Source organism: Crinia signifera, chromosome 3 (genome assembly GCF_055691185.1).
Source record: "Crinia signifera chromosome 3, ASM5569118v1, whole genome shotgun sequence".
Classification (NCBI taxonomy): Eukaryota; Metazoa; Chordata; class Amphibia; order Anura; family Myobatrachidae; genus Crinia; species Crinia signifera.
Window position 1 is genome coordinate 132,428,641 of NC_139219.1, and position 24,944 is coordinate 132,453,584.

At 45.5% G+C, this 24,944-nt stretch overlaps 1 protein-coding gene across 5 annotated transcripts in view; it reads right to left on the reverse strand.

Moving 5' to 3' along the window:
• Positions 1-24,944, reverse strand: part of SASH1 (SAM and SH3 domain containing 1) — an 893,545-nt gene that overhangs the window by 195,378 nt on the left and 673,223 nt on the right. The window contains exon 1 of one of the 5 annotated variants that reach the window (XM_083176524.1): positions 6,777-7,260. The exons of the other annotated variants lie outside the window; for them this stretch is intronic. Within the exon in view, the coding sequence (XP_083032650.1) occupies positions 6,777-6,881 (105 nt within the window). The 5' untranslated portion in view covers positions 6,882-7,260. Of the gene's footprint in view, positions 1-6,776; positions 7,261-24,944 lie in introns of those variants that run through there. 5 annotated transcript variants of the gene reach the window in all.

Consider the following 24,944-nt stretch of genomic DNA (forward strand, 5'->3'; position numbering starts at 1 on the left):
ATAGAGAGGGTGAGGTGCTGGAGGGAGGGTGATAAAGGGCAAGAGGGAGTGAGATGATGGGGGTGACAGGGGAAGAGTGAGTGAATGGGTGGGGAGGGGAGGCAAGTCTTCTCACCAGCATCAGCAGGTCCCTGGTCCCCAGCACCAGCCGCTGCCCGGCTACTGGTCCGTTGCTCGGCTTCCACTCCCTGGCCGCTGCTGGTCTCACTAGCCCCTGCTCTCCGATGCCAGCTGCCGCTTGGCTGGGGAGGGGGGGATGATATGCCCCGTTAGGAGGGGGGGGGGGGTCAGGGGCAATGCTGGCCGCTGTTTTGTGAGGAGGAGGAAGGGGCAATGCTCGCTCAGCTCTATTAGGAGGGGGAGAAGGGGGGTGGTCAATGCTGCCCACGCTGCCGCTGCTCAGCTCTATTAGGAGGGGAAAGGGGGGGGGGGGGCAACGCTGGCCCACGACCTGATTCTGCTTACTCCCTCGTGGCAAAAAATAATAATCTGCTAGCCAGGAAGCAGAATCTGGTCGCCGTGGCTACCTGTCGCCGGGATTTGTCAAGCCCTGACATAGGGCCTTATTCTGGTTCACTGGCAAATTCCTTCTTAGATGGACAAAACCATGTGCACTGCAGGGGGCAGATGTAAAATATGCAGAGAGAATTAGATTTGGGTGAGTTATTTTGTTTCTGTGCAGGGAAAATACTGACTGCTTTATTTGTACATTACAATATACTGTAGATCTCACTTTGAAGTAAAACCCCACCAAATCTAACTCTTTCTGCATTAACATCTACCCCACCTGCAGTGAGGGGGGGTATTTATTTATTTTTGGGGCAGTGGTCTGGCTCCTACACTTTCATCCTGGCTCATAGATTTAACAAAAAATTGTCAATCTCTTATCTATATTATTGTTATCCTAGCTATGTACTTTTTCCTTTCAGAACTTTCTATTGCTACCATTAAGCTGTACATTTGTTGCTTGACTCCAGTAAGGACTCTTCTTGACAATAAGCCGACTGTTCAGTGACAGGAATTTCAAAAGCGTGTTTTTATCTTCCTTCAAAGAGTGTATCTGTGTTTTCTGTCTGAGTCAAATAGTAGAATGCTTACTGCAATGGTTGTGAATAGAAAAGATTGGAGATTTCCAGATGACCTCCTGTGGTCAAGTTGTTCCTCAATAGCTTTCTGTAGACTGCTGCTTTCTTCAGAGGCTTCACAGACCATATTTTATGGCACAAGTATAAATTGTGTATAGTGTATACGTGGTCATCAAACTAAAGCTGTGAATAGGCCTGAAAACAGCCCCAAAGATCAAGAATTCTAGGAAGTTTCCTGAGAGGAGCCAAGAGTTCATGTACCAATGCATAAAATGCCCCTGGAAGAAAATTCCAGAAGAACCATACTCTGAGTCTGCTTAACTCTTGACATTACTAGATGCTTTTTCTAGGATGGGCCCATGGCCCTGCCAGACTAGTGGGGTACATTCTGCGCATGCACCATTCACTGAATTATACTTTTACAAGGAGTCGATCGCACTAAATAACAAATTGTGATCTACCATATGGCCAATATTTCACTTCAAAATATGTAGGGGCATATAAAAGCAAAATACAACATTATAACCTGTTGATTTTTTTTTATTTAACACATTCCAAATCTATAGACAAGTTCAATTAAATCAAAATGTTTTGCTGCACAGTACAAAAATATGTTACAATGTAATTTTAGTTCCTATGGAAACTCAATAAATCAATATGAAACATCACAGTAATGTGGGGTACACACCAGGACGATTTGGCCCAAAATAAGCCAATTTACATACAATCTAGACCGATTGTATGTAAATTGGCCATGTTTTGGTCCATTTCGCTGCCGTTTTGATGCAATCCCGATCCGATGCGCGGCCCCGCGGGTCATTAGGTCTTTTCTGAGACCCTACCTGCAGCAGGTAGGATCTGAGAAACGACCATTGTAGTGGGTGCGGGTCGCGATCACATCAGGTGCCTTTTCTGTGCAGGTCGGCGGCTCCATCAGCTCGTGCTGGTGTGTACCCAGCATAATGCATGTATCTTCAGCAAAGGAAGGACCAATCACAGCATTATTTGAAAACAGTTATCCTTAATTAGCAATTGTAATGACCACTGTTGACAACTATTTATATAGTACTGCACACAAAATAATTGATCAATTATCAGAATACTTTGATTGGAGTTGCATTTTATATTACCTACCAAGCAGACACTAGAGTTCACTTGTTAGAGGCCAATTATTCAATATCACAGGTTCTCAACTCGGTCCTAAAGCAGCCCATAGACGCTGCGATGCCAGGCTGTCCGTTCTGTGCTTTGAGGTGCGCGCTCCCGCGGCACCTCATCGCACAGTACAAAAAGTATGTGCTTGCACATAGGTTTCATCAAATTGCATCGCATTGCATGCACAACGGATGCACATGCAATGCAATGTGATCCGTGCTATTGAAGCCCACAACGCACGCCCGCATCGGGACGTGTATGGGCTGATTCCGGACCCCGTTTTGCAGGTTTCCGCACAGAATCACAAGTGAATTAATTAGCTCCACCTGTAGACCTTTTAAAATGTGTTAATGAGTAATGAATGCACCTGTCGGTAACCTGGAAAACGTGAACTGTGTGGGGTCCTGAGTTTGAGAACCCCTGTTCTATATTATTTAGCATTTTACAGGTTTGCAAGTGATTAGCTTCCACACATACACAGAAGTATTTCTTGCAGTTATCATAGGACAAAAATAATTTATACACTAGGCCAGTGTTTCCCAAACTTTTTTGAATCACGGCACCCTAGAGCATCAAAATGTTTTCAAGGCACCCCTAGGTCAAATGTTTCTTATTGAGAAATTTTGAAAAAATATATTAAAATTAAGTGCATTGCATTTATATGTCACAGTTATGTGGTGAGGGACAGGATTTGCTCCTGTTTGTCCACACATATTATGATTGGCAGCCACCAGCACTGGTTTTGCCTGTTACATTGCCCATAAATAATATGAATTGATCCTGGTCCACCAACCCAAGGCACCACTGCAAGTGTTCTGAGGCACCCCAGGAAGCCTAGGCACACAGTTTGGGAACCACTGCACTAGGCTTCATTTTTTTTGGGAACCAATTAACCTATATATACACAGGAGTATATTTTTGGACTGTGGTAGGAAACCAGAGTACCCGGAGGAAGCACACACAAACACGGTGAGAATATGCCAACTGAAAAAAACGCACAAGTTTAAGGCACGTGTGGTATAACACACCGACAGTCAGGATTCCGACAGTCATTAGCCTGACGTCGGAATCCAGAATACCGGGAATCAGACAGTGGGGCAAGCGCAATGAAGCCTCTTACGGGCTTGTTGCGCTTGCCACGCTGCGGGCACAGCGGCTCACTACGCTCGCCACCTATGTTATTCTACCTCTATGAGGGTCGTGGACCCCCAGGAGGGAGAATAGCCGCTGCCCGTCTGTCAGGGTTTTAACAGTCGGGATTCCGACATTGGTCAGTCATCCGGCACCTGTTGCATGGTGGGATTCAAACTCCCTGCCTTTGGTGCTGTATGAGAGTAATGTCAAACATTCTTAAGTAAGGCCCATATATGATGTGTGCTATGTACAGCTGAAGCGTGCTTCATCCAGTGGGGGTCTGTTGGTTAGATCGCAGATGTGCCTGTCCCCTTCCAAAAGGTGCTCTCCGCCGAGAGCTCCCGGAAGCGGAGACGGGCAGGGTTTGTGTCTTCCGCCACCCAGAGTAACAGAAATTGACAGATCAATGAAACAGTAAAGCTGGCCATAAATCAGGATGACCTGCAGACGAACAGGCTTTTAAGCACATACGATTGCTCATTAGACCGTAATGAGAGCAGATGGATGAGTCTTATCCGATGGCCAACACCAAGACCCGCGGGAGTGCGCATCATGAGATTGTGTGCACAATCTGTTGCATGACCAGTTGAGATTGGATGTTAGGTTTCGTTCTGGTGTATGGGGGGCCTTAACAATGACTAGGCACAGAAATAACAAACAAACTAGGCAGACAAGGTAAAACAGTCTGATAACTCACTGTACCTTGACAGGCAAGAGGAGGTGAGTCACAGGGAGGGGATGTCAGTTCAGCACTCAATGACAGCTAGAGTCAGAATAGGATAGTGCTAGAGATCAGCATAAGGAAAGACGTATGGACAAATATGGTTGGTTATATGCTGAGCAATCTCAGCATGTATACAACACAATAACTACAATAAAGCCAGAATGATTTTTTGTTTGTTTGTTCAAAAGTAGGATAATAAATTCTTGATTGCATCAACAAAAATATTCTAATAAACATGCCATCAATAAAGATAGCAACCATCAGCTGCAGAGGTGAATACACAAGCAACCAATCAGAAGTAGCTGGATAGTGCTGACTGTCATCATTATCAGTGTGTGTCTGTACCAGTTCTCAGACACAGGAAAAGGATAGGTTGTACCCCTTTCAGACATGCCCCAAAATCACAGATTTTTGCACATAAACGCGCATCAACCCTGGATTTTGGTATCAACTCGGGTGTTAAAACCCGGGTCTGCGATACTTCTTTTTACCTGGGAATTTTCGACCCGGGTTGACCCTTCCAGACACATGAAAAACACGTGTTTTTCAGCAAATTACCATGTAGAAATGCTTCAACCGGTAATTTGCTGCAAGCGTGAAAGGGTGCAGGATGCACGCGGAAAAATGACCAAGTAGTCAAAATGCCGGTTAATTCCAAGGTAGTATGTCTAAAAGGGGTATTACTGGCAGACACAAATGCATCTTACTTTGGGCCTGCCATGGTTTGCAAATACATGGACATTGCCTTAGTGTACAGCATCTATGTCTGCACACCTTCCCAAATGCACAGAGGTGTAAGTACTTTATCTGTATGCAGACATACATTAGACCAGGCATAACCAACATGTGGCTCTCCAGCTGTGAAACTACACATTCCAGTATGCTTTGCAACAGTTTTAACATTCCCTAACAGCAGGGCATGCTGGGACTTGTGGTTTCACAACAGCTGGAGAGTTTGCCAGGCCTGCATTAGACATTTTGGGACATGAGTAGTACAAATATGCCTATTTAAAGCTACACTATCATATACATGCCTAAATCAGCAACACATTTATATCCAATTAACATATACTGTAGGACTAGTTAAATCTCTGTACAGAGCAAATTTATAAATATATATTACAACAGGCAGTGGTTGTACTTTTACATTAATAGCATAAATTGTAAAGATCATATAGCAGTGCCTTGATTAGTTCTTGTTTATCAGTATTCCAACTTCGATCAGCAATATGGTAGTAGAAGTAGTTAGAAGCAGTGGTTTCCACAGCTGGCTGCTACCTTACAAGTCACACATACATGCTGAATGACACACACACACGCAATACACACTTTGCCCAGCTGTACCTTTCTCATATGACTTATGAGATAACGAATGTTAAAACAACTTTACAGCACACACAAATTCATTAGCGATTCACCACAGAACAAGGTCATAATAAAAAGCAGGAATTTTCAGTTTATTGTATTGCACAGAATTCACCTGTTTGAAAGAAAATATATACCGATTATGAAAAATAAAATTTTAAAGAAATAAAACCTATATATCACAAGGACTCAATTTGTTAAAACATAAAAGTAATCGTAAACTATTATTTTTTAAGAATGTTGCCAGGGAACCTGATATACTGTAGGGAGATGGAGTGGTCATTGCTAAGATACTGATTTGTCAGGGCAGTCTCTAGCTATGTGCGCATTCGTGAGTTGGCTCCAGCAAGTGCAGATGTGGACTTTTACTTCCACTTAATTAAAAATGTAAAAGAGAATTTTTATATGGATAAAACGTTTGAAAACAAAAATTAACAATATGTAAATAAAAAAATATTTGAACATTAAACATTCTTTATTCATTAGGTGTTGATAACAATGAAGCCAGTTAACGTGGGGCAGGATTTATCACATGACCGCAGTATTATTGCCAAAAGTAATGACCAAAAATAGCCCTAAGAAGATTAAAGTTCCATTTTTGTCAGCAATAATTGTTACATCCTTTGTTGAATCGGCTTCTAAAATCCAAATCGCAGGATTACATAAATCACCAAGTTATTCACCTGTCCACAACATCACAACTAGAACAGCCCACTAGCAACACTACAACAATTCTCTCTCTGGTGAGAATGTAAAACCTAACTTTACTGTAGGGACTCTACACAGGACACATTCTCCTCAGTCCTGTATGACATGTAGGGCTAGTAACCTGAAAGGCACTGTGACATAAGCACAGAAGAAATAGGAGAATATACTAAGTAACAGCAGTGACAAGTTTGGAAGCGCATGGTAAAAAGGTGTGTGTTAAAGCAAAGTCCAAAGTAGTTATTTATATGCAAATACAATTTACTGCTCTAACTTATAGTGAATAATACAGCCACTGCAGTCCACTGCAAAGACTTATACAGAATAACTATAGCAATAAGAACAACAAATAAGGTTGAATGTAAAAAAAAAAAAAGCATACTAGAAGTTGTGAGCCATATAAATAAGCCATAACAATATTATCAATGATTGTAACAACAAACAACAACAACAACAGACAGTGCCTCCCCATCTCCCTTGCAGTACCTGTTGGGCATCAGCTCCTCAGCACACACACACACATGTACAGTAGTGACAAGCAGTGGCCAGTCATGTACAGTGACTATACCCCCCACCTGGCCGGCCTCCCTGCCCCCAACCTAACTTACCAGCATTCCCATCACATCGCTCCACAGTTTGGAGAAGGCGTCGGACTCTGTGGCATCAGCTTGTGGGGTATCAGGGGGGCCGGCTGCTGCCTCTTCTCCCTCCATTGTGCTTGGAGTCCCAGCCTGGGATGCCGCCCGGTGAGACCAGCAGAGGTGTCACTGATCTCTGTACGTCACTGGCACCGGCATGCCTCACCTAGCCGCTCTGGGCCCCCAGTGTTCCTTCTCAGCCGGCTGCAGCATTTTATGCCCTGTGTGTGCTACTGATGGCAGCAGCAGCTCACTCCCCACCACACACTATTACAGTACTAACTAAACTACCAGCAGTACTACAGCCCGGGCTGCTCCACAGAGTTCAACGGTGGGGGGAGCTGCTCCACATAAACAAAGTACTGGGAGAGGAACTCTGCGTGTCCTGAACTAGTGACACCCAGGCATTAGTGACACCGCCTGAGCAGGAGAACTGAGTGAGCCTGGGCTGGTGCCTGAGCTATGGAATGTCTGCACAAGGACTCCCCCTCCACACTGCTGATATGGGACATCCCGCCTGCACATGACTGTTCCCTTCTAGCTAGAGAGAGAGAAAGATCCCAGCAACAAAAGGTGCTAGTGTCATGTCAGGCTCCCTTGCATGAGAATGAGACACTAGGGAATGGCCCTGGGCCCAGTATACCCTTGCTCATGAAGATTAAGGTTTCCTCTCATGATCACTACTGAAGTGTTATAGATCTAAGAGAAACTTTGTAATAAAAACAAACATTGTAATACTCTGATTAATTGGAAAGCAACACAAAAAATATGTTGCCAACAAACTAAACAATTTTTGCAACAATAGATCACTAATTTCGGTCCTTCTGTGCAATATTATATTATTTAAAATATCGCCCAGTGTGCGCACCACAAGCGACATATCATCTATGGCTGCATGATCAGCGGGGAGAACTGGTGATGTCACTAAAATATATTGTTCAGTGTGTATGCCAGGGGCTGGCTGGCAACTTTCAGCCAGGGGGGCAATACAAGGAGGTGGCCATCTGCCATTGTGTATGCATATGTATATATTAGAATAGCTAGGTAAAAAGTGGCACTCCAGCGGAATGTAATAGCAACAGTACAGGTGGTCAGTCAATGTTTCTGACCACATACTCTATCTCTGTCTAGATATAATGCTGTCTGACCCCAGTTTCTAGCTCCTGTGCTGGGGTAAGGAGGGCCGCTGCGGGCACTGGATGCTATGAGGAGGAGGCAGGGCCAGCAACAGCAACCTTGGGTCCCATACGCTGATACCTCCTAAACGCTATCAACTCCCTCCCATGCTTGAACCTAAAGTGGATGAATTCACTTACCCTGCGGCCTCGCTCTATCACATGGACACCCTCCTTCACACTGCGCACTGTGCTCTGTCACACTGACGTGCTCCCTTGACCTGCAACCTGCGCTCTATCATGCTGACGCAATTCCTCACCCTGTGGCCTGCATTATGTCACACTGACGCAGTCCATTACCCTGCGCTCTATCACACTAACGCACTCCTTTACCTTACGACCTGCGGTCTATCACACTGATGCACTACCTTATCCTGCGGCCTGCATTGTCACACTGATGCAGTCCCACACCCTGCACTCTATCACATGGATGAACTATCTCACACCGCAGACTGGGCTCTATCACACTGATGCACTCCCGTACCCTGCGACTTGCGCTCTATCACTCTGATGCGATCCCTCGCCATGCAGCCTGCATTCTGTCACACTGTCGTAGTCCCCCACGCTGCACTCTATCACACTGACGCAATCCCTCACCCTGCAGCCAGTGCTATATCACACTGTGCTTAACCCTCATACCCTGCGGCCTAAATCCCCCACTTCCACCACCACCACCACACACCCCACATATATACAAACACACCACTCTTACCTTTAAAACATCCGCAGATTACAGTCTCACTACCTGTGTTGGCCTGGAACTCCATCAGCCCCTCCTCTGTTTCCTCTCCCTCTTTTCATGAAGCACTGAAGCCGCAGCCACATGAAACCCATGTAGCCCTGCCCCCGGTGGGCCCCATGTAGCTCCACCCACTCGCCGAGCAGGGATTTCGTGCGTCTGAGGGGGGAGGGTGGGGGCTGAGTGCTGAGCGGCCAGAGGAGTGAGCAGGGGGGTGGCCGCTAACCTCCTGTCTTGCTGCTGCTCCTGGAGGCTGTCACATCTCACCACACACTGTGCTGACAGTCTCCTCGGTAGCAGCAGCCGATACAGTATATCTCACGGCTGTACACAGCTGGCCCCAGGGTGCTGAAATCATACCGGCCCGGGGGGCAGCCCGCCACTGGTGTATGTCATACTTGCCTACCCTCCAGGAATGGCCGGGGGATGCACGAAAATCGGGTCCAGTTGATGTTAATCACATCATCGTGGCCCAGCCTTCTGCTCTGCAATGGCTGTAGTACCAGCATTTACACAATGGGGGGTGGGACCGTAATGGTGCAATAGCCATGCCTCCACACATGTTTATTCGGATCCCAGCTCCAGCCCCTTTTGTGGCACGGCTGCAAGCCCTGCCCCCTACCACCTGGAGCTAGCTGCCCTCTAACAGAGGGCAGCCTTAATGTCGGCAACCCTTGTATAGCGCTATATCGTTCTTCCCGAGAGCACCAACGATATCAGTGATCCCGCAAATCACCCCGTGTGTACTTGCATGTAAAATTGGAAAGAATCTTGCCTAAATCCTATGTACAAAGGGGGTTATTCTGGTTGAATCGCAAGGCTGCGAATTCGCAGCCTTGTGAGTCCACCAAACCCTGCCTTGCAAATGGTTGGCTGCAAATGGGGTGGGGTGTGTTAAAATTGAAATTTAAATTGCAGTGTAAAAATAAAGCAGCCAGTATTTACCTTCACAGAAACAAAATAACTCTCCCAAATCTATGACTCTCTGCACATTACATTTGCCCCACCTGCAGTGCACATATTTTTGCCCATCTTGAGAACAAATTTGTCCTGCGATCAGGTCTGAATTAGGCCCAATGTTCTGTCAAGTCTTACAGAACTTGGAGAGCATTTATACTTATTATATTTCGGATAGAGTTTGATAAAAAAAAAAAATCACTACTGCACTGCCGATCTTGTGCACACTCCACGCTCTGCCATGGATCTGCCCTCTGCCATCAGAATTTTATATAGACCGGCGGTTTCCTATAAACGTGGATATGAAAGCACTTCATCACAGTCTGGGGGGACAGGTGTTCAGTGCACATAGAGTTATCACGAATAACTGGACACCAGGCCACTTCTTAACTGCTTTACATGGCAAGTTTATAAAAGTTATAATTCAGAAGGGCCCTTCTGCTCAATATAATTAACAATGAGCGCTAACGCGTATCATTAACACACACCCCCACCACCACCTGTCACCTAGTGTGTTTAAAGGTTATTCACAATCCTTCTTCCATCCTTGACTAAAGCCCCGTACACAGTAGGCGACCCTGGCTGCGGCTGATATAGTTAACAATATCTGCCGTGAGTGGCCAATATTGAGTGGCAGTATCGTTCAGTGTGTACAAACAATATCATTCAGTGACACCGGGATCTGCTGAACATGTGGGTCATTTGGCTATATAGCCAAATTGATCTGCGTGTTCATCAGGTGGGAGGGGTCATGAACAATGCACTGGAGTGGGCATCGTTATCAATATATAGTGTCCACACAAGACGGTATCTTCTACAATATCCCCTAGTGTGTATGGGAATTTAGGTTGCAGGAATTAAATAGCTTCTGTACATTATGTCTAATTCTCTGCTGTTACGTGGCTTCATTTGCAGTAATGTCATGATGAATAAAGTCTTTCTCTTTTTTTCACGCAGAGTTCCCAGACATACTTGCCTATTTTTCTCCGCTTCTGAAGAAACCAGGATTAAGGTCCAAGGAACAAGTAAGTGGTATGTGATAATGTGATATACAGAATCTATAGCCAACCATTGCTGCATAGTGCTGCTATCCCTCTTCGTAGTGTAATGTGGTCAGGGCTATGCGATGCAAATTCCACCAAATCACATAATCAAGGGCACTTATACTTAATGAAAGAGTGATAATGGATTTAGAAGGATGGCCTACTCAGACTTCATGACTTGGGTTTTCGAGTGCTGGGTGGGAGAATGCCCCAGAAATTCTGTTACATCTATTAGTAATGATATGGATTCCCCAAGTCCTTACTTGCCCTGCCCCTTGAATACTACAGGCTGTAGTCACAATCATGGTGACTTCTGCCTGCAATCAATTCCAGTGGCGTAACAATCAATTCTTCTTCTTCCAGGCTCCCTTTAGCCAGATGTAAGGTGCAGTGTACTGATCAGAGGCGAAAAGAGAATCCTTGCCACTGGCGCCATTAGAGTGCCGTGTACCTGCGCCCCAGTGGTGCCTGCTCCCTCCGCCACTGCTGGGGCTGCAGAGCCTTTGTTACGGCACTGATTAACTCCAACCTCCACTTGCAGTGTCTGTCCACATTGTCCCATAGGATGTACAACCCACAAGCGCAATGAGCTATACTACACCTAGCTAACTCACAGCTACACACTTCATAATACCTAATATACTAATAATAATCTACATAAGTATAATTGATTGATATGTGTGTGTATGGATGTTCCAATTTTCTTCAAACTTTGCACACTACCATATCATTGTAAGGGATAATCTAAGTTCAAAGATGGGTTTAATTGGAATACCCCTTCTGGGTGCTGTCGTAAGGATCCATACTATGAATGTTGTTTTTATGCATTGTGATATTTAGTTGGAAAGCTTATAACTTTCTGAATCCAACCAGGGCTGCTGAAACCACCACCAGGCCCCGGTAAAAAAAGACATGTGGTCAATGTATGGGAGTGTTCAATGGGAGGGGGCATGGTCCCATTGCAGCTGTCCCTCTCCTCCACTATTGTGCATAATAGGCCCTTGGTAATTTTCAGCTCCAGGCCCATTTAGACCTTAATCTGGCACTGCTGTTTTGGCATTCCTGTGTTTGGACGCCCAACACACAAATGGCCGGCGTTGTCGAATGGAGTGGTGACAGGGAGGATCGACAACAAATGTGTGGGGGGGGGGGGGGATCAGTGACAGGGGGGATAGTGGTGCTCTTCCCGCATAGCTGCGAGACTCAGATTTCATTACATCCATCCACTAGAGTGGAGTGCACAGTAGATTTACAATGGAATATTCAATAATTTGCCTGTTCTCATACAACAACATTGGAGAGATTTTTAAATTCCCAATATTTAAATAATATACACATAACCCAGGGGTTCCCATAGTTTTGGAATTACGGCACCCCCAAAGCATCAGAAATGTTTTCGCGGCACCCTTAGGCTAAAAGTTTCTCATTGAGAAAGTCAGAAACAATATTAAGTTAAATAAATTGTGTTTATATCTCATCCTTATGCTCCGTTATGTGGTAATGGACAGGATTCCTTCTGTTTGTCCACAATTTGACTATTATAATGGACATAAAAAACCTAAATTGTTCCTGGACCACCAACCCAGGGCACCCCTGCAAGTCCCCCAAGGCACCCCAGGGTGCCACGGCACACAGTTTGGGAACCACTGACATAACCACTTAAAACAACAAATCGCAAATGTATGCTCTAAAGCAGGGGTCAGGGAACATTTTTTCCTTTTACCCCAAAATATATTTAGATACGCCGATGTCATCCTCTTGATTTGAAAGTAAGGAAATCATATAATTGTAATACACACTGAATCCCCAGAAAATGATGATATATCCTGCTAGTATGGTACACAGCTTGGCAGTAATTGATTATGATGATTACCATGTATGGCTGTGTGTGGTTCAAAATTTGACTAGAGATGGGTATACATTGACCAGGCAAAGACACTCTGTGCTGCAGCGGCAGCACATCCAAGATAGCACAGCAACTAGTCAATTTCTGAAGAAGCGGGTGGACTCAGAGGCGGGGTCCGGGGAATCATGCAGGGAAGCGTGTTATACACAAGGGCCTGATGCACTGCAGTGGCGTAACTACTGTAAGGCAGCCCCAGCAGCCGCTTGGGGGAGCAAGCAGCAGCAGGGTCTGTGTGGGCGCCGGCACCCGCTGGACGCACTGACATGCTGCTGCCTGCCGCTGCCCACTGGCTGAGCACCGGAGGTGAGTCAGCCGCAGCGCGGGTGCGGGCATGCCCGAGATGACAAATCTGGCTATTGGCTACTGTGCACAGGATGGGCGGGCGGATGGGCGTGCTAGGGCGGCCTGGGATGCGTCTGAGCCAGGGGTAGCAGAAGTGTCTGCTGGTCTCTCTGCCTCTCCCCTGCTTCAGCTTCTCCATTATGCATGTGACGTCATCACCTCACGCTGGGGAAACACACTGGAGAGGAGCCTGGGGTGGGAAGCGCCACAAACTTTTTGGCAGGGGGGAGCAAAATTTATAGCTACGCCACTGCTGCACTGTGTCAGGTCCTTGTACACTACTGTACTGTAACACCCACAGCCAATCATGCATATAGAATCTATATATAGATTCTATATGCAATGAAATTAAACTCCTGGGGACACTGCTGAGAAACAGCTGGGCATGCATATACTGTAGATTCATATATATGTCCAGCTGTGTCTCAGCAGCGCAACCATCCATTACGCAGGGTCTGTGTGGGCGCCGGCACCCGCTGGACGCACTGACATGCTGCTGCCTGCCGCTGCCCACTGGCTGAGCACCAGAGGTGAGTCAGCCGCAGCGCGGGTGCGGCCATGCCCGAGATGACAAATCTGGCTATTGGCTACTGTGCACAGGATGGGCGGGCGGATGGGCGGGCGGATGGGCGTGCTAGGGCGGCCTGGGATGCGTCTGAGCCAGGGGTAGCAGAAGTGTCTGCTGGTCTCTCTGCCTCTCCCCTGCTTCAGCTTCTCCATTATGCATGTGACATCATCACCTCACGCTGGGGAAACACACTGGAGAGGAGCCTGGGGTGGGAGGCGCCACAAACTTTTTGGCAGGGGGGAGCAAAATTTATAGCTACGCCACTGCTGCACTGTGTCAGGTCCTTGTACACTACTGTACTGTAACACCCACAGCCAATCATGCATATAGAATCTATATATAGATTCTATATGCAATGAAATTAAACTCCTGGGGACACTGCTGAGAAACAGCTGGGCATGCATATACTGTAGATTCATATATATGTCCAGCTGTGTCTCAGCAGCGCAACCATCCATTACCCCAGGAATTAAAATTTTCGCCCATTTGGGGTAATTTACCCCTGTTCCCTGACCACTGCTCTACAGAAATAGGAGTCAAACAGAGGTTAATATAAATAGTTTACAGCAAAGTTAAAAAGTAAGCAGTGCACCTGTTTGTAGACAGCTAGTTTGATCTTATGAAAGGCAAATGGGTAAAGGTACACCTTTAATTCAACATTATAAAAATAGGTTTTGGACAGTAAATATATTTCGGGAGAGCCAGGAATGGAAACTTGTCTGTCAGCTTTTCTCTTTCATTCAACCAACTGATGTACCGTAATATTCCAACCAAAATAGCTAAGAAACATCCTACATAAGTAACTGCAGTCTTGTTTTCAATAGTTGTATTTATACAAGTGGGCAGGTCACATCACAGAATAAATATTATGTACTTTAATGTGGTCCACTACTAACATGCACGGAATTCATAACTGGAATCTCTCTAGGGTTAACCCTGTGCTAAAATTTGTGGAAATATCTCTAAGACTTTTACTCACTTTCTCTATTTAAAAAAAAAATCTATAGCTATATTATATAAATATGTAACTTTTACAACTTTTATGGCTGTTAGCATATTTTTAAAAACACCTCTCTGGGAGAAGCCGGAAAGGGGAAGTAGCAGTAGTCCTGGTGAACAGTGTTGCAAGTAAGGGGGTACGGCGTGGTACGGAGTACCTGTAAGAAATATGTTGCAGGTACGCAGTACCACTTACCCCTGATCCACTGTCATTTCTATTTTCATTTTAAGTCTAAATATAATGCATCCGCAGCCCGCCAACCCAGCGTTATGATTGGTGCTGTATGCAGCTACCGGCTACTGCTGATTTAGCCTGGCACACTGACTGGCATCAGCAGCGCCGACAGCATGAAGAGCAGGCTCCACTATTGTAAGCACAAGCTGCCTGGCTCTCCCCCAAGCAAGAGCCAACCCACCCCCAGTCATTCCCAGTTTCTCATTCCCTGTATCTGTGTCCACGCCTCTATTGTCATTTAGTCACTCCTCTAGCTTTGTGTGACCACGCCCCCTGATGACACATGACCATGCCCATTTTTGGTGGAGGCTATCAGTACCACCAAGAAAAAAATTCTACTTGGACCACTGCTGGTGAATTGCCACTTCATTAGCCTGTCCATTTGAGGGTAAATGCTGCAACCCCGGGAGATTGGGTACTCCTTCCGCATCGCATCTGCTTCTCAGGGAAGTGGGCAGAACACGCAGGTAAAGCACGAGTTCTCGCGGAGGGCTATACCCGTATCCTGCTGACTTCCCTAAGAAGCAGGTGGGATATGGGAGGTATACCCACTCTCCCAGGACTACCCCCCAAAAGGTGGGAGTCTCATGACACTTTCAGGTGAGTAGGTAAGTATGTGTAAGCATAAGTCACTGATGATGCAATAGAATAGAATAAATACTAATTATTTTCTCAATAAACCTCCTTCCCTAAAATTAGTAAACCATTTTTGTCTAATTGGCAAAACACGCATAGACCAGAAGCTACTCACCCACACCTATGTACCACACATTTTGTGTAACAGGTTTCTGTGCAATATATGGCATACCATACATTTTTCAATACTGTAGCTAACATGTATAACTTAAGGTTAAAAGAAACCTGCAGTGTATATTTTCTCCACATGGGCTTAGTTTGATACAGTAGTTTTATGGACTGGATATTTTGCGTATACCTATAACACAGGAAATGAATGAAATTAAATAAATATAAAATAGTTTTCTGTAATTCCCTTATCAGTGTAGTCTTGTGTCTGCTTCAGCCTGTATAGCTCATAGCACATCATTTAGTTTAAGTTATCCTCAGTTAAATCAATTACAATGCATAATTGGATATTCGCTCTGGAAAAGGCAGCATCCTGTTAATTTGCATATTTCCACACTAATTAAATATTTTAGTCGGTAATTAAGGCAGTTCTTTAAATATCTTTATTTGTTTTTACTGCAGTCCCCACAGTTAAACAAATACACTGTAAGGCTGTAAACCAGAGATAAACAAGGCGGGTATAAATATGAATTATATTTTCTCCAATTCCTTCTAAAGTTAAAATATGTATAATTTCCAGGGAGAAGGACTAGCAATGTTAATCCTGGGGATCATTAATTATAAGTATTCAACTTGGCAACCATTGAAATGTTGGGTTTGGAATACATATGTGCTCTACAAATATATAGGCAGGGAAGAAATACAACATTCTTGGACCCTATAGCAATATTTTTTGGATACACAAGAAAAGCAACTTCTCTAGCTCCTCCACTTTTCTGAACTTAAGTAGGTGCAGTGAAGTAATGTTTTGGCTTTATTGTACTTGCCCTGATATGACGAGAGAAGGGACGTTTGAATATATCTATATATCACAAGCACACTATAGAACAGTCCATGCATCCAAACGGGAAAAAGTGTCAGTCAACTTTTAAATGATTCTGCTGAAAAGGTCAACCAGCAAACTGTATTCAATACAAGTATAGATTATGTACCAATATTTTGACTAGCATTTACAGTTACTCTTTAAAATTTCGAATTTAATTTTTCTGCCTCAACCTGTACAAAGAGGGGGAGAGGGGAGTCGGCGAGGTGGCAGGGTTGCGGCAGAGGCGGCGGGCAGCGAAAATAAGCCCATAGGCTTCTATAGGGTGACCCTGCAATGCGGTATTGGTGTGGCCGGGTTTTAATACATAGGAAAATGCGATAAAATGGGGGTTTTACCGCATTTTCAGCTTAATACATCTCGCCCCAAAAAACGGTCGCAGACCAAAGTGAAAGTACATTGCAGAAGCCGTTAGTTTTACAGGCTTTTAACTAACACTAAAAAAGTAGGGTAAGATATTTTAGTAAGGGAAAGATATTTTTACATTTTATATTGAAACCCTATATACACACTTAACGACGTTATAAAAGATATTGCTTATTTTAGCCATTTTGAGCAGTATCTTTTAAACAAACATCGCTTAGGGTATATGGTCAATATCGTTAACTATGCGCACTCCTGTACCTCATTAACGACACACAACCCCCCTCTGTGCAGCATGCTCAATGTTGTCAATTTCATCAACAACGTACGCTGTCAGATGGGGCCAGGTGACCTCACTGACAATACTGGGTACCGATGCACAAAGGGAGTTATTCAGAGCTGATTGCTGCTATGACACTGTGCATGCGTTGAGACTGCAGTACGCATGTTCAAGGCAAAACAGCAGCAAAAAACTGTGCAAACGGGCTTCAGATTGTTTGACAGGAAGTCACAGTTTGTATGTGGTTACCGTCCATTTTTTGGAAGTGTCAGTTGAAATGCAGGCGTGCCCACTCATTTTCAGGGAGGGCATGTCGTGCCAGCTCTGGCATCCATTAGCCTGTTTCTATCGCAGAGTTCTGGAAGGATCAGGGTTACGCACAGGCTGGAAAAATCTTTTTTGGTGAATGAGTTGCGTATGGATTTGCAGCTGGCCACTGATCAGCAAGATTTTCACAATTCATTCGCAGACTTGCACGAGATGGGATTTCACTGTCTGGGAGGAGACTATCTGATTGCAGGGTTCTGCAAAATCACCCATCAGCGATCAGGTCTGAATAACCCCAATATCGGACATGCTGGCTTACTGACGATATAGTTAATGAGATCAGAGGTAGAGCCCGTCTTGTAGTGTGTACAGGGATTTGCTGTATGCTAACAACTGCCTATGTACAAATACATTTTAAAAAGTAAAGTTTGCTAGAACACTAAAAAAATCTAGCCAGGGAAATATCAACAAAGGTTATTTATCTTTTTCGAACATTATACCAAGAGCCCCAGTGTTAAGCAGCAAAGCTGCCAATTACAGTTTGCATGAAAGGCACTACATTAATACAAGTTGTTATTATGACAGCTAACAAGTTATCACACATATGTTTGAGCTAGAAAATGCAGGTTAACATCTTGGCTGAGAGTCAAAGAATTCAGACTGTCTGCAAATATTGTACCATGATGCATAGGGATTTGTACATTGATTAATGCTCTCCTACTTGGTGTGCCAGTGAGCATGATATCCCAGTGCACCCAAATGTCACAAAGCACCTGTTGTACAGTATCACAAAATATGGCCACAGGATGGGCCTTTTTTAGAACAATTGTTAATTGTACGGTCAGTAAGAATCATACATTATTCATTAAACACCTACTAAAGTCTATTGAAATTTGAAAAAAAGTCTGGTGTAAATCCATAGTTTTGGCAATAGGTTTCCAAAAAGTGAATCATTTACTGCAGTCACCAACAACATGTGACCAATAGTTTGAATGAGTACACACCACTATCTCCTGACTAGATTTATACTGCATCAGTGGCGTAACTAGAAATTTTGCTCCCCCCTGCAAAAAAAGTACACACATTGTATTGGCACCGAGGGCACACTGACACACACATTGCATGGACACCAGGGGCACACTGACACACACACACACATTGCATTTGGGCACACTGACACACACATTGTATTGGCACACACATATAGTATAGAGTAAACAGGGATATACATTCCCTTACCCTCCCAAGAATACCTCTGTGTTGAGCTGCTGTGCCTGTGTCTCCTGAGTCCTGACAAGCAGCTGGACTGGGGAGTACGAGGAGCAGTCAGAGGGCACCGGAGAGCTGCTTATGATGAATCTGGCAGCAGGACTTGGAGACTGCGTCTGGCTTGTAGTTGTAGCGTGTTGAGTGGGCGGCCAGCCTTCTGGTCCTGTGCGGGATGCAGCTGCGGAGCCAGGGGGTGTTAGCCTTCAAGCACAAGCTCTCTCCGGTGGCAGGGGCAGAAGGGTCTTCAATACAACTTGGACCCCCTGTACCCTAGGTAGTTACTCCACTGTGGGAGGAGGGAGGGCAGAGGTCGCTCGGCTATAGAGTCCGGTCTCTGCTCCCATGCCTGCCACTTTCAGCAGCAACATCCCGAACCCAGCGCTCCCCGCAGACCCAGCCGGCACTGGCTCCTCCAAGCCGCCGTGGGGTCTGCCTTACCATTGCTACACCACTGTACTGCATGCAGTATGAATCTAGCCATCAATCGCTCAATTGATAACACTGGCTGTAACAGATCACTTCGCACACAGCGCTAGTGCAGCGATATTTATAATAAATATGTGCAGCTACTATCTCCTGGCAAGCTAGGTTGCTAGTGATTCTTCCATAGAATATATATAAAATAAAATGTTTCATATGTGCCTGATACAATTTCAATTTTCCTGGTTTCAACTGGAAATGTTGTGTTAAATAAGTTTGTTTTAAATAAATAAATAAATACAAATGACTTCCTCCATGTATGAGGGAGCCCGTATTCAGGGGCTGTGCATGCAAGGGGGCATGTTCAGAGGGGGAGTTCTCACTCCACTGGTCCAGTGGACAAGATATTAATACATCTAGTTGTCCCTTTGTGCTTCGCCTCAGTAATGAGGAGAAGCAGTACAACCACGTTGTACTGCAGGTTGGCTGATGTAAGCTGTGTGGAGATATTTAGATTTGGGTAAATTAGATTTATATCTGTGCAGGGCAAATACTAGTTGCTTTATTTTTACACTGCAATTTAGATTTCAGTTTGAACACGCCTCACCCAAATCTAACTCTCTCTGCAAATGTTACATATGCCCCACCTGCAGTGCACCATGGTTTTGTCTATTAGCGAAAAAAGTTTTCTGCAATCCAGTCTGCATTAGACACTAAATCAGAGTGTCCTTAACACATTTAATTTCATTGTTACAGTATGCTGTGGGTACTAGTTTACGATGAGAAAACAGGTTGCTACAAAACCAGCTCATGATATTTTCAGCATTTTTGAAAGATGGGCAGGACATCAAAGAAATCTTGTCCTTCAAGATAGTTTGGGTGGAGCACACATATTTGTACACCTTTTTTAGCCACAGGGCCTTGTGTGTGTGGTAGATTCATTATACGTCTATATAATGCATCATATTCAGAGTTATAAGGGAAAAAAAAAGCGCAAAATGCGCCTGGAATAAACCATGTGTCAATGGAGGGGTGCAAAAATGCATTATCTTTTTTGTTTTTTCATGCAGGAAAATTACTGATTGATTTAGTTTGTAGTGAAACTAATAAATGTGACCTTTGGTTGTACATGGAAATGTTAAAGCTAGGAAAGAAAGAACCCATCTAAAAATCTTTATACATAGTGTAACATGATTTTACCAAGGTGTAAATGCAGTGACATAACTATAACTTTAGCTCCCCCTGCCAAAACATTTGTGTGCCCCCCCCCCCCCCTCTTTAGTAAAACATGACAATTGTGCAGACTGGTTACATGGGCCACTGTGCGCCACCATGTGTAGTGTTGCAGCTCCCCAGGAGTGAAGTGCTCCCATGCAGTGTCAAAGGGAGGACATCCTGTCCGCTGACATACTGTAGCCTTCCATCGCCAGCCTCAGCTTCCAAGTACCGACCGGGGATACTAGCGGAAGTGTGTGTGGGTAAGGACACTGGACTCCCCCAAGCCACAGATAGGGCTGCCATACTATAGTTACGCCACTGTGTAAATGTATTTATATTGTTTTACTGCTGACTGAACGAAGCCTAGTGACTTCATACAAGTCCTTTCACAGAAACAAGTATATCCCTATTCATTTTGGCTCAATATGTGGACACAAGGGGTGTAGCCAGTACTTTGTGGTCCACATAACAACATATTGATGGAGCCCAGTCCCAATGCATCTTGAGAGACACCTCTCTGAAGCAGTTGTTAATGTTATGCCCATAAAAGTGTCCTAGTTTATTTTTTGAAAATTAGTAGTGCACTAGTTCACATTATGTCACATTGGGCCTTATTTTGGTTCATTCTTTCTGACAAAATCCTTCTTAGATGGGCAAAACCATGTGCACTGCAGGTGGGGCAGGTGTTACTTGTGCAGAGAGAATTAGATTTGGGTGGGGTTTTACTACAAAGTGAGATCTATATTGCAGTGTAAAAATAAAGCAGTCAGTATTTTCCCTGCACAGAAACAAAATTACTCACCCAAATCTAATTCTCTCTGCACATGTTACATCTGCCCCCCCTGCAGTGCACATGGTTTTGTCCATCGAAGAAGGATTTTGTCAGAAAGAATGAACCAAAATAAGGCCCATTGTATGGCTGCCAGTACACATTACGAAACACAGTACCCCCCAGTTCATATTATGCCACATTACAGAGCCTCCAGTTCATATTATATAACAGTATAGTCAGTGGCGGTTTTTACCTATGGGCTGCAGGCAGTGGCGTAATTTGGGGTCCGCAGCCCCGGCGTTGGCGGGGGGGGCACGCGCCATTGGGGCGCAGGTTTACAGTGTTCTCATGTAGCCCAAGGTCAGCGGGCATGGTGGAAGGGAAAGCGCTCTCTGGCTGTCTGTGTGCGAACGCAGTGAAGGGCTCTCCCTTCCACCATGCCCGCTGACCTTCCGGCTTGCAATGCACGCTGCTGACTGTGTATTTCCTGGCTCCCTGGCGGCGAATGTACTCTTCTGCTGTATACGGCGGACGCGGTTATGGCAGTTAGCAGGACAGAGCTGAGACCATTTTTCTGCCTGCCTCGCCGCTCCTGGCCACAGTGCTCAGATAGGCTGTCTGATCACTGTGGCCAGGCTGGTGGAAAACGGGGGCAGGAGCTGGCAGGACGCGGTAAGCAGGGGGGGGTGAGAGAGCGCCAAGCCCCAGTGCTCACCTCCGCCGGCTATTATCCCCCGCCGTGTCAGCGTCCAGCTTCCCCTGATCCCCGTGCTGTGCTGCCGCCTACTCCGCTCGATCTCCAGTGCCTTTGGCATTTAGGGGGGGGGGGGGGGGTTGCCAGATTTTTTGGGGGGCTGGGGGAGCAAAATTGCTAGTTACACCACTGGCTGCAGGGCTGCAGCCCCCCAGGTAAAATCAGCCACTGTTCTCTGCCTAAGTGAAGCCAGATGCCATATATGAGACTGCTCTGGCTTCACTGTGACTGGCAGTGACTTCCTGTTGGAAGTCCGACCTACCAGTCACTCAAGACCCTGACATACTGCAAATGCCCCCGAGGCTGGGGGCAATTGCAGTATATGGCAAACGAAGAAAAAATAATTCCTGCAAGGGGCACTCTAAGCTGATAGTTTTGGCTTGTTCAGCGATCAATATATTTGTTTAGATTATTTCTCTCTGTCCAATGGCATTTGCAGTATGTAAGAAGCTACTATGTATGCGCTGGGCTCGTGCTGAGAACTGGGATTTGTGGCAGCGGCAGCAGCACGGACCGTGAACACAGTGTAGGAGGCAGCGGTAGAGTGATCAGCGCTGTCCCTAAAAGTTATTTCTCTGTCATTTTATGAAATTGACACCAGGTGCAGGTAGACGGAAGTTGCAGAAGGGGATCAAAAGATCTCTCTTCTGCTACTATGAATTCATAGAATAAAATAACTTTACACTATCTGAAGAGTGTGTAAACTTACAAGACCAAACTCTGCAAAGCTTTGGTGTACATCGTTTAGTACATAGCAGTCAGATCGCAAGCCTCCCAACCATAGATGTGTGCAGCACATTTTATTAGGGGGTGCACTGTCAAAGGGGTGTGTCTAACACCACCTATTGGGTGTGTCTACTGGCACTCACTAAAATATGAAACATCTCAGCCACACCATAATCTCCTGCATATTTCAGTTTTAATCTTCTAATTACTCTGTGTAACAGTACATGCAAATAATTTCAAAAACATATATGGATGATGCAGGTATGTAGTGATAGGACAATGGTCTAGTACAATTAAAACTGCAAAACACAATTGATTGATGGGCCTTCTTTTAATGTAATACAGTTTTAAAAATTATTTGGTAAAAGGTATTGCTGGTATTGCTAGCGACAGGTAGGTGAACATAAGGGTGGCCACAACATAAGGGGGTGCCTTGCACCCCAAACACTCAATGTGCACACACGCCTATGCTCCCAACATTACAGCAATTACAGCGGTACAGTCCCAATAATTTTACGCTTTTCCACTATCCCACCCATGGGTCACAGTGTACAATTGATAGGGGTGCCATTTGGGGGAGCCAGTGAACACTGCTGCTCTGCACTGAATAGATGCTGTCTACATGCACACAGCATCTGTCAGAGCAAAGAGGGGAGCTAAGGGCTGCCCAGCGCGCATTGGACACGCCCACAAAATTAAGAAAAAATGGGGCATGGTGCTAGCAGCATCTTAGTCTCTTGGTAATAAAGGGGACTGAATTTTGCACCCTCATTTACTATCAGAGTTCTAATGAGTAACATTTGTATAGGGAGCATCCAATTATTATTTTACAGCTACAGTATTTATTGCAGATGTAGAACAGTATAATCAATGAGTTTTGATGTGAGCATGTAAGAGTTCATTAAGAAAACATATTTTATAAAGAAACGATAAATCCAATATGGCCAATTAATAGAACTAATTTGGGGTTTTCCAGGATTTTTTCCTAATGTGGGTAAATTCAGTTGCAATGCTGGACTTTCTTCAAGCAGCACCCACCCTATGGAATTACCTTGCATGAACATTAAGGGGGGTATTCAATGTCAGGGGTATGGCTGTCGAAGCTCGACAGCCGTGCCCCTGTCCCGTTCTCGCTTTGCTACACTTGAGCTCAGCGGTCGGGATTTAATGTCCCGGCCGCCGAGTGGCAAGAAAGGGGCATGGCCGCGAGCTGAGAACGGAAATAGACGAGCTCCAGCCGGGAGCTCGACTATTTCCGGCTTTTCTCGGCAGAATGAGCCCAACAGCTTGTGATGTCGGGCTCGTTCTGCCGAGAACCCATGTTCAATGCTGTCGGGGAAGACAGCATTGAATAGGGCCCCACACGACACACATTGAATACCCCCCTAAGACTCTACTTTAGGGCCAGATGTATCAAACTTCAAAAATTTATAAAATGGAGAGAGTGATAAACAGCCAGCCAATCAGCTCCTACTGTACCTGCCATGTTACAGACTGGGTTTAAAAATTGACAGGAAGGAGCTGATTGGTTATATTTTTTTCCCTTTATCACTTTTTGAAGCTCAATACATCTGGCCCCAGGGGCGGGCTGGGCCGGGGGGCAGAGTGCCACATGCCCCCCAGGCCGGTCTGACTATTTACTGGCTGGGCCGGCTGCCGCAGCCGCCGGCCGCCTCCCTGTCCTGCAAACCCCGGCCACATGAATGTAGAGTAGCCTAAGGCGATGGCCTCTCCAAAAATGGCCGCCGCCTTAGAGGAGACAGACACTAGAGGTACTGCCATACCTCTAGTGTCTGTCAGAAGAGAACAGCGCTGCCAGCGCTACCCGGAAGTACAGATTTGGGTAGCGCTGGCGCGCTATTGAAATTAACCCTTTGGTGCATGCATGTACCCTGGCTCCCAGTGGCGTAACTATGGAGGCTGCAGGGGGTGCAACTGCTATGGGGCCCGGGGGTTTGAGGGGCCCCATGGGCAGGCAATCCCCTGCACCCTCTCTTGAAGTATTTATTTATATTTTTAAGTAGTGGCAGCGGCTCTGCTGCCCGTCCTGTGCACCCTGTCAGCGGCTGCTGTAGTCTTTTGACCTTTTCCCCTTTCCTACCCACGTGACATCAAGTGTCAGCGTGAGTCTTGGTGCCAGGGAAGAGTAGAATTGGGGCTGCCAATGCTGGTCATTGGGAGACTCGGTGCTGCTGATCGCTACAGCAGGAGCTGTCAGCGGGGGACCCGGGGCTGCAAAACGCTACAGTGGGAGCTGTCAGCGGGGGACCCAGCGCGTCTGGCACCGTGACAACCAGGTCTGATGTCACTAATGTGACCAGGTACACCGCGCAGCTTTGAACTAAAGGGGGAGTAGGGGGGATTGGAGGTACTGTACTATGTGATTTATTTTACCACCCCCTCTTCCTGCCTCCCCAACTCTACCATTTGCTGCAGCCCCCCTTTCTCTCACCATTCTCCCTCAACTCTCTCTCCCCA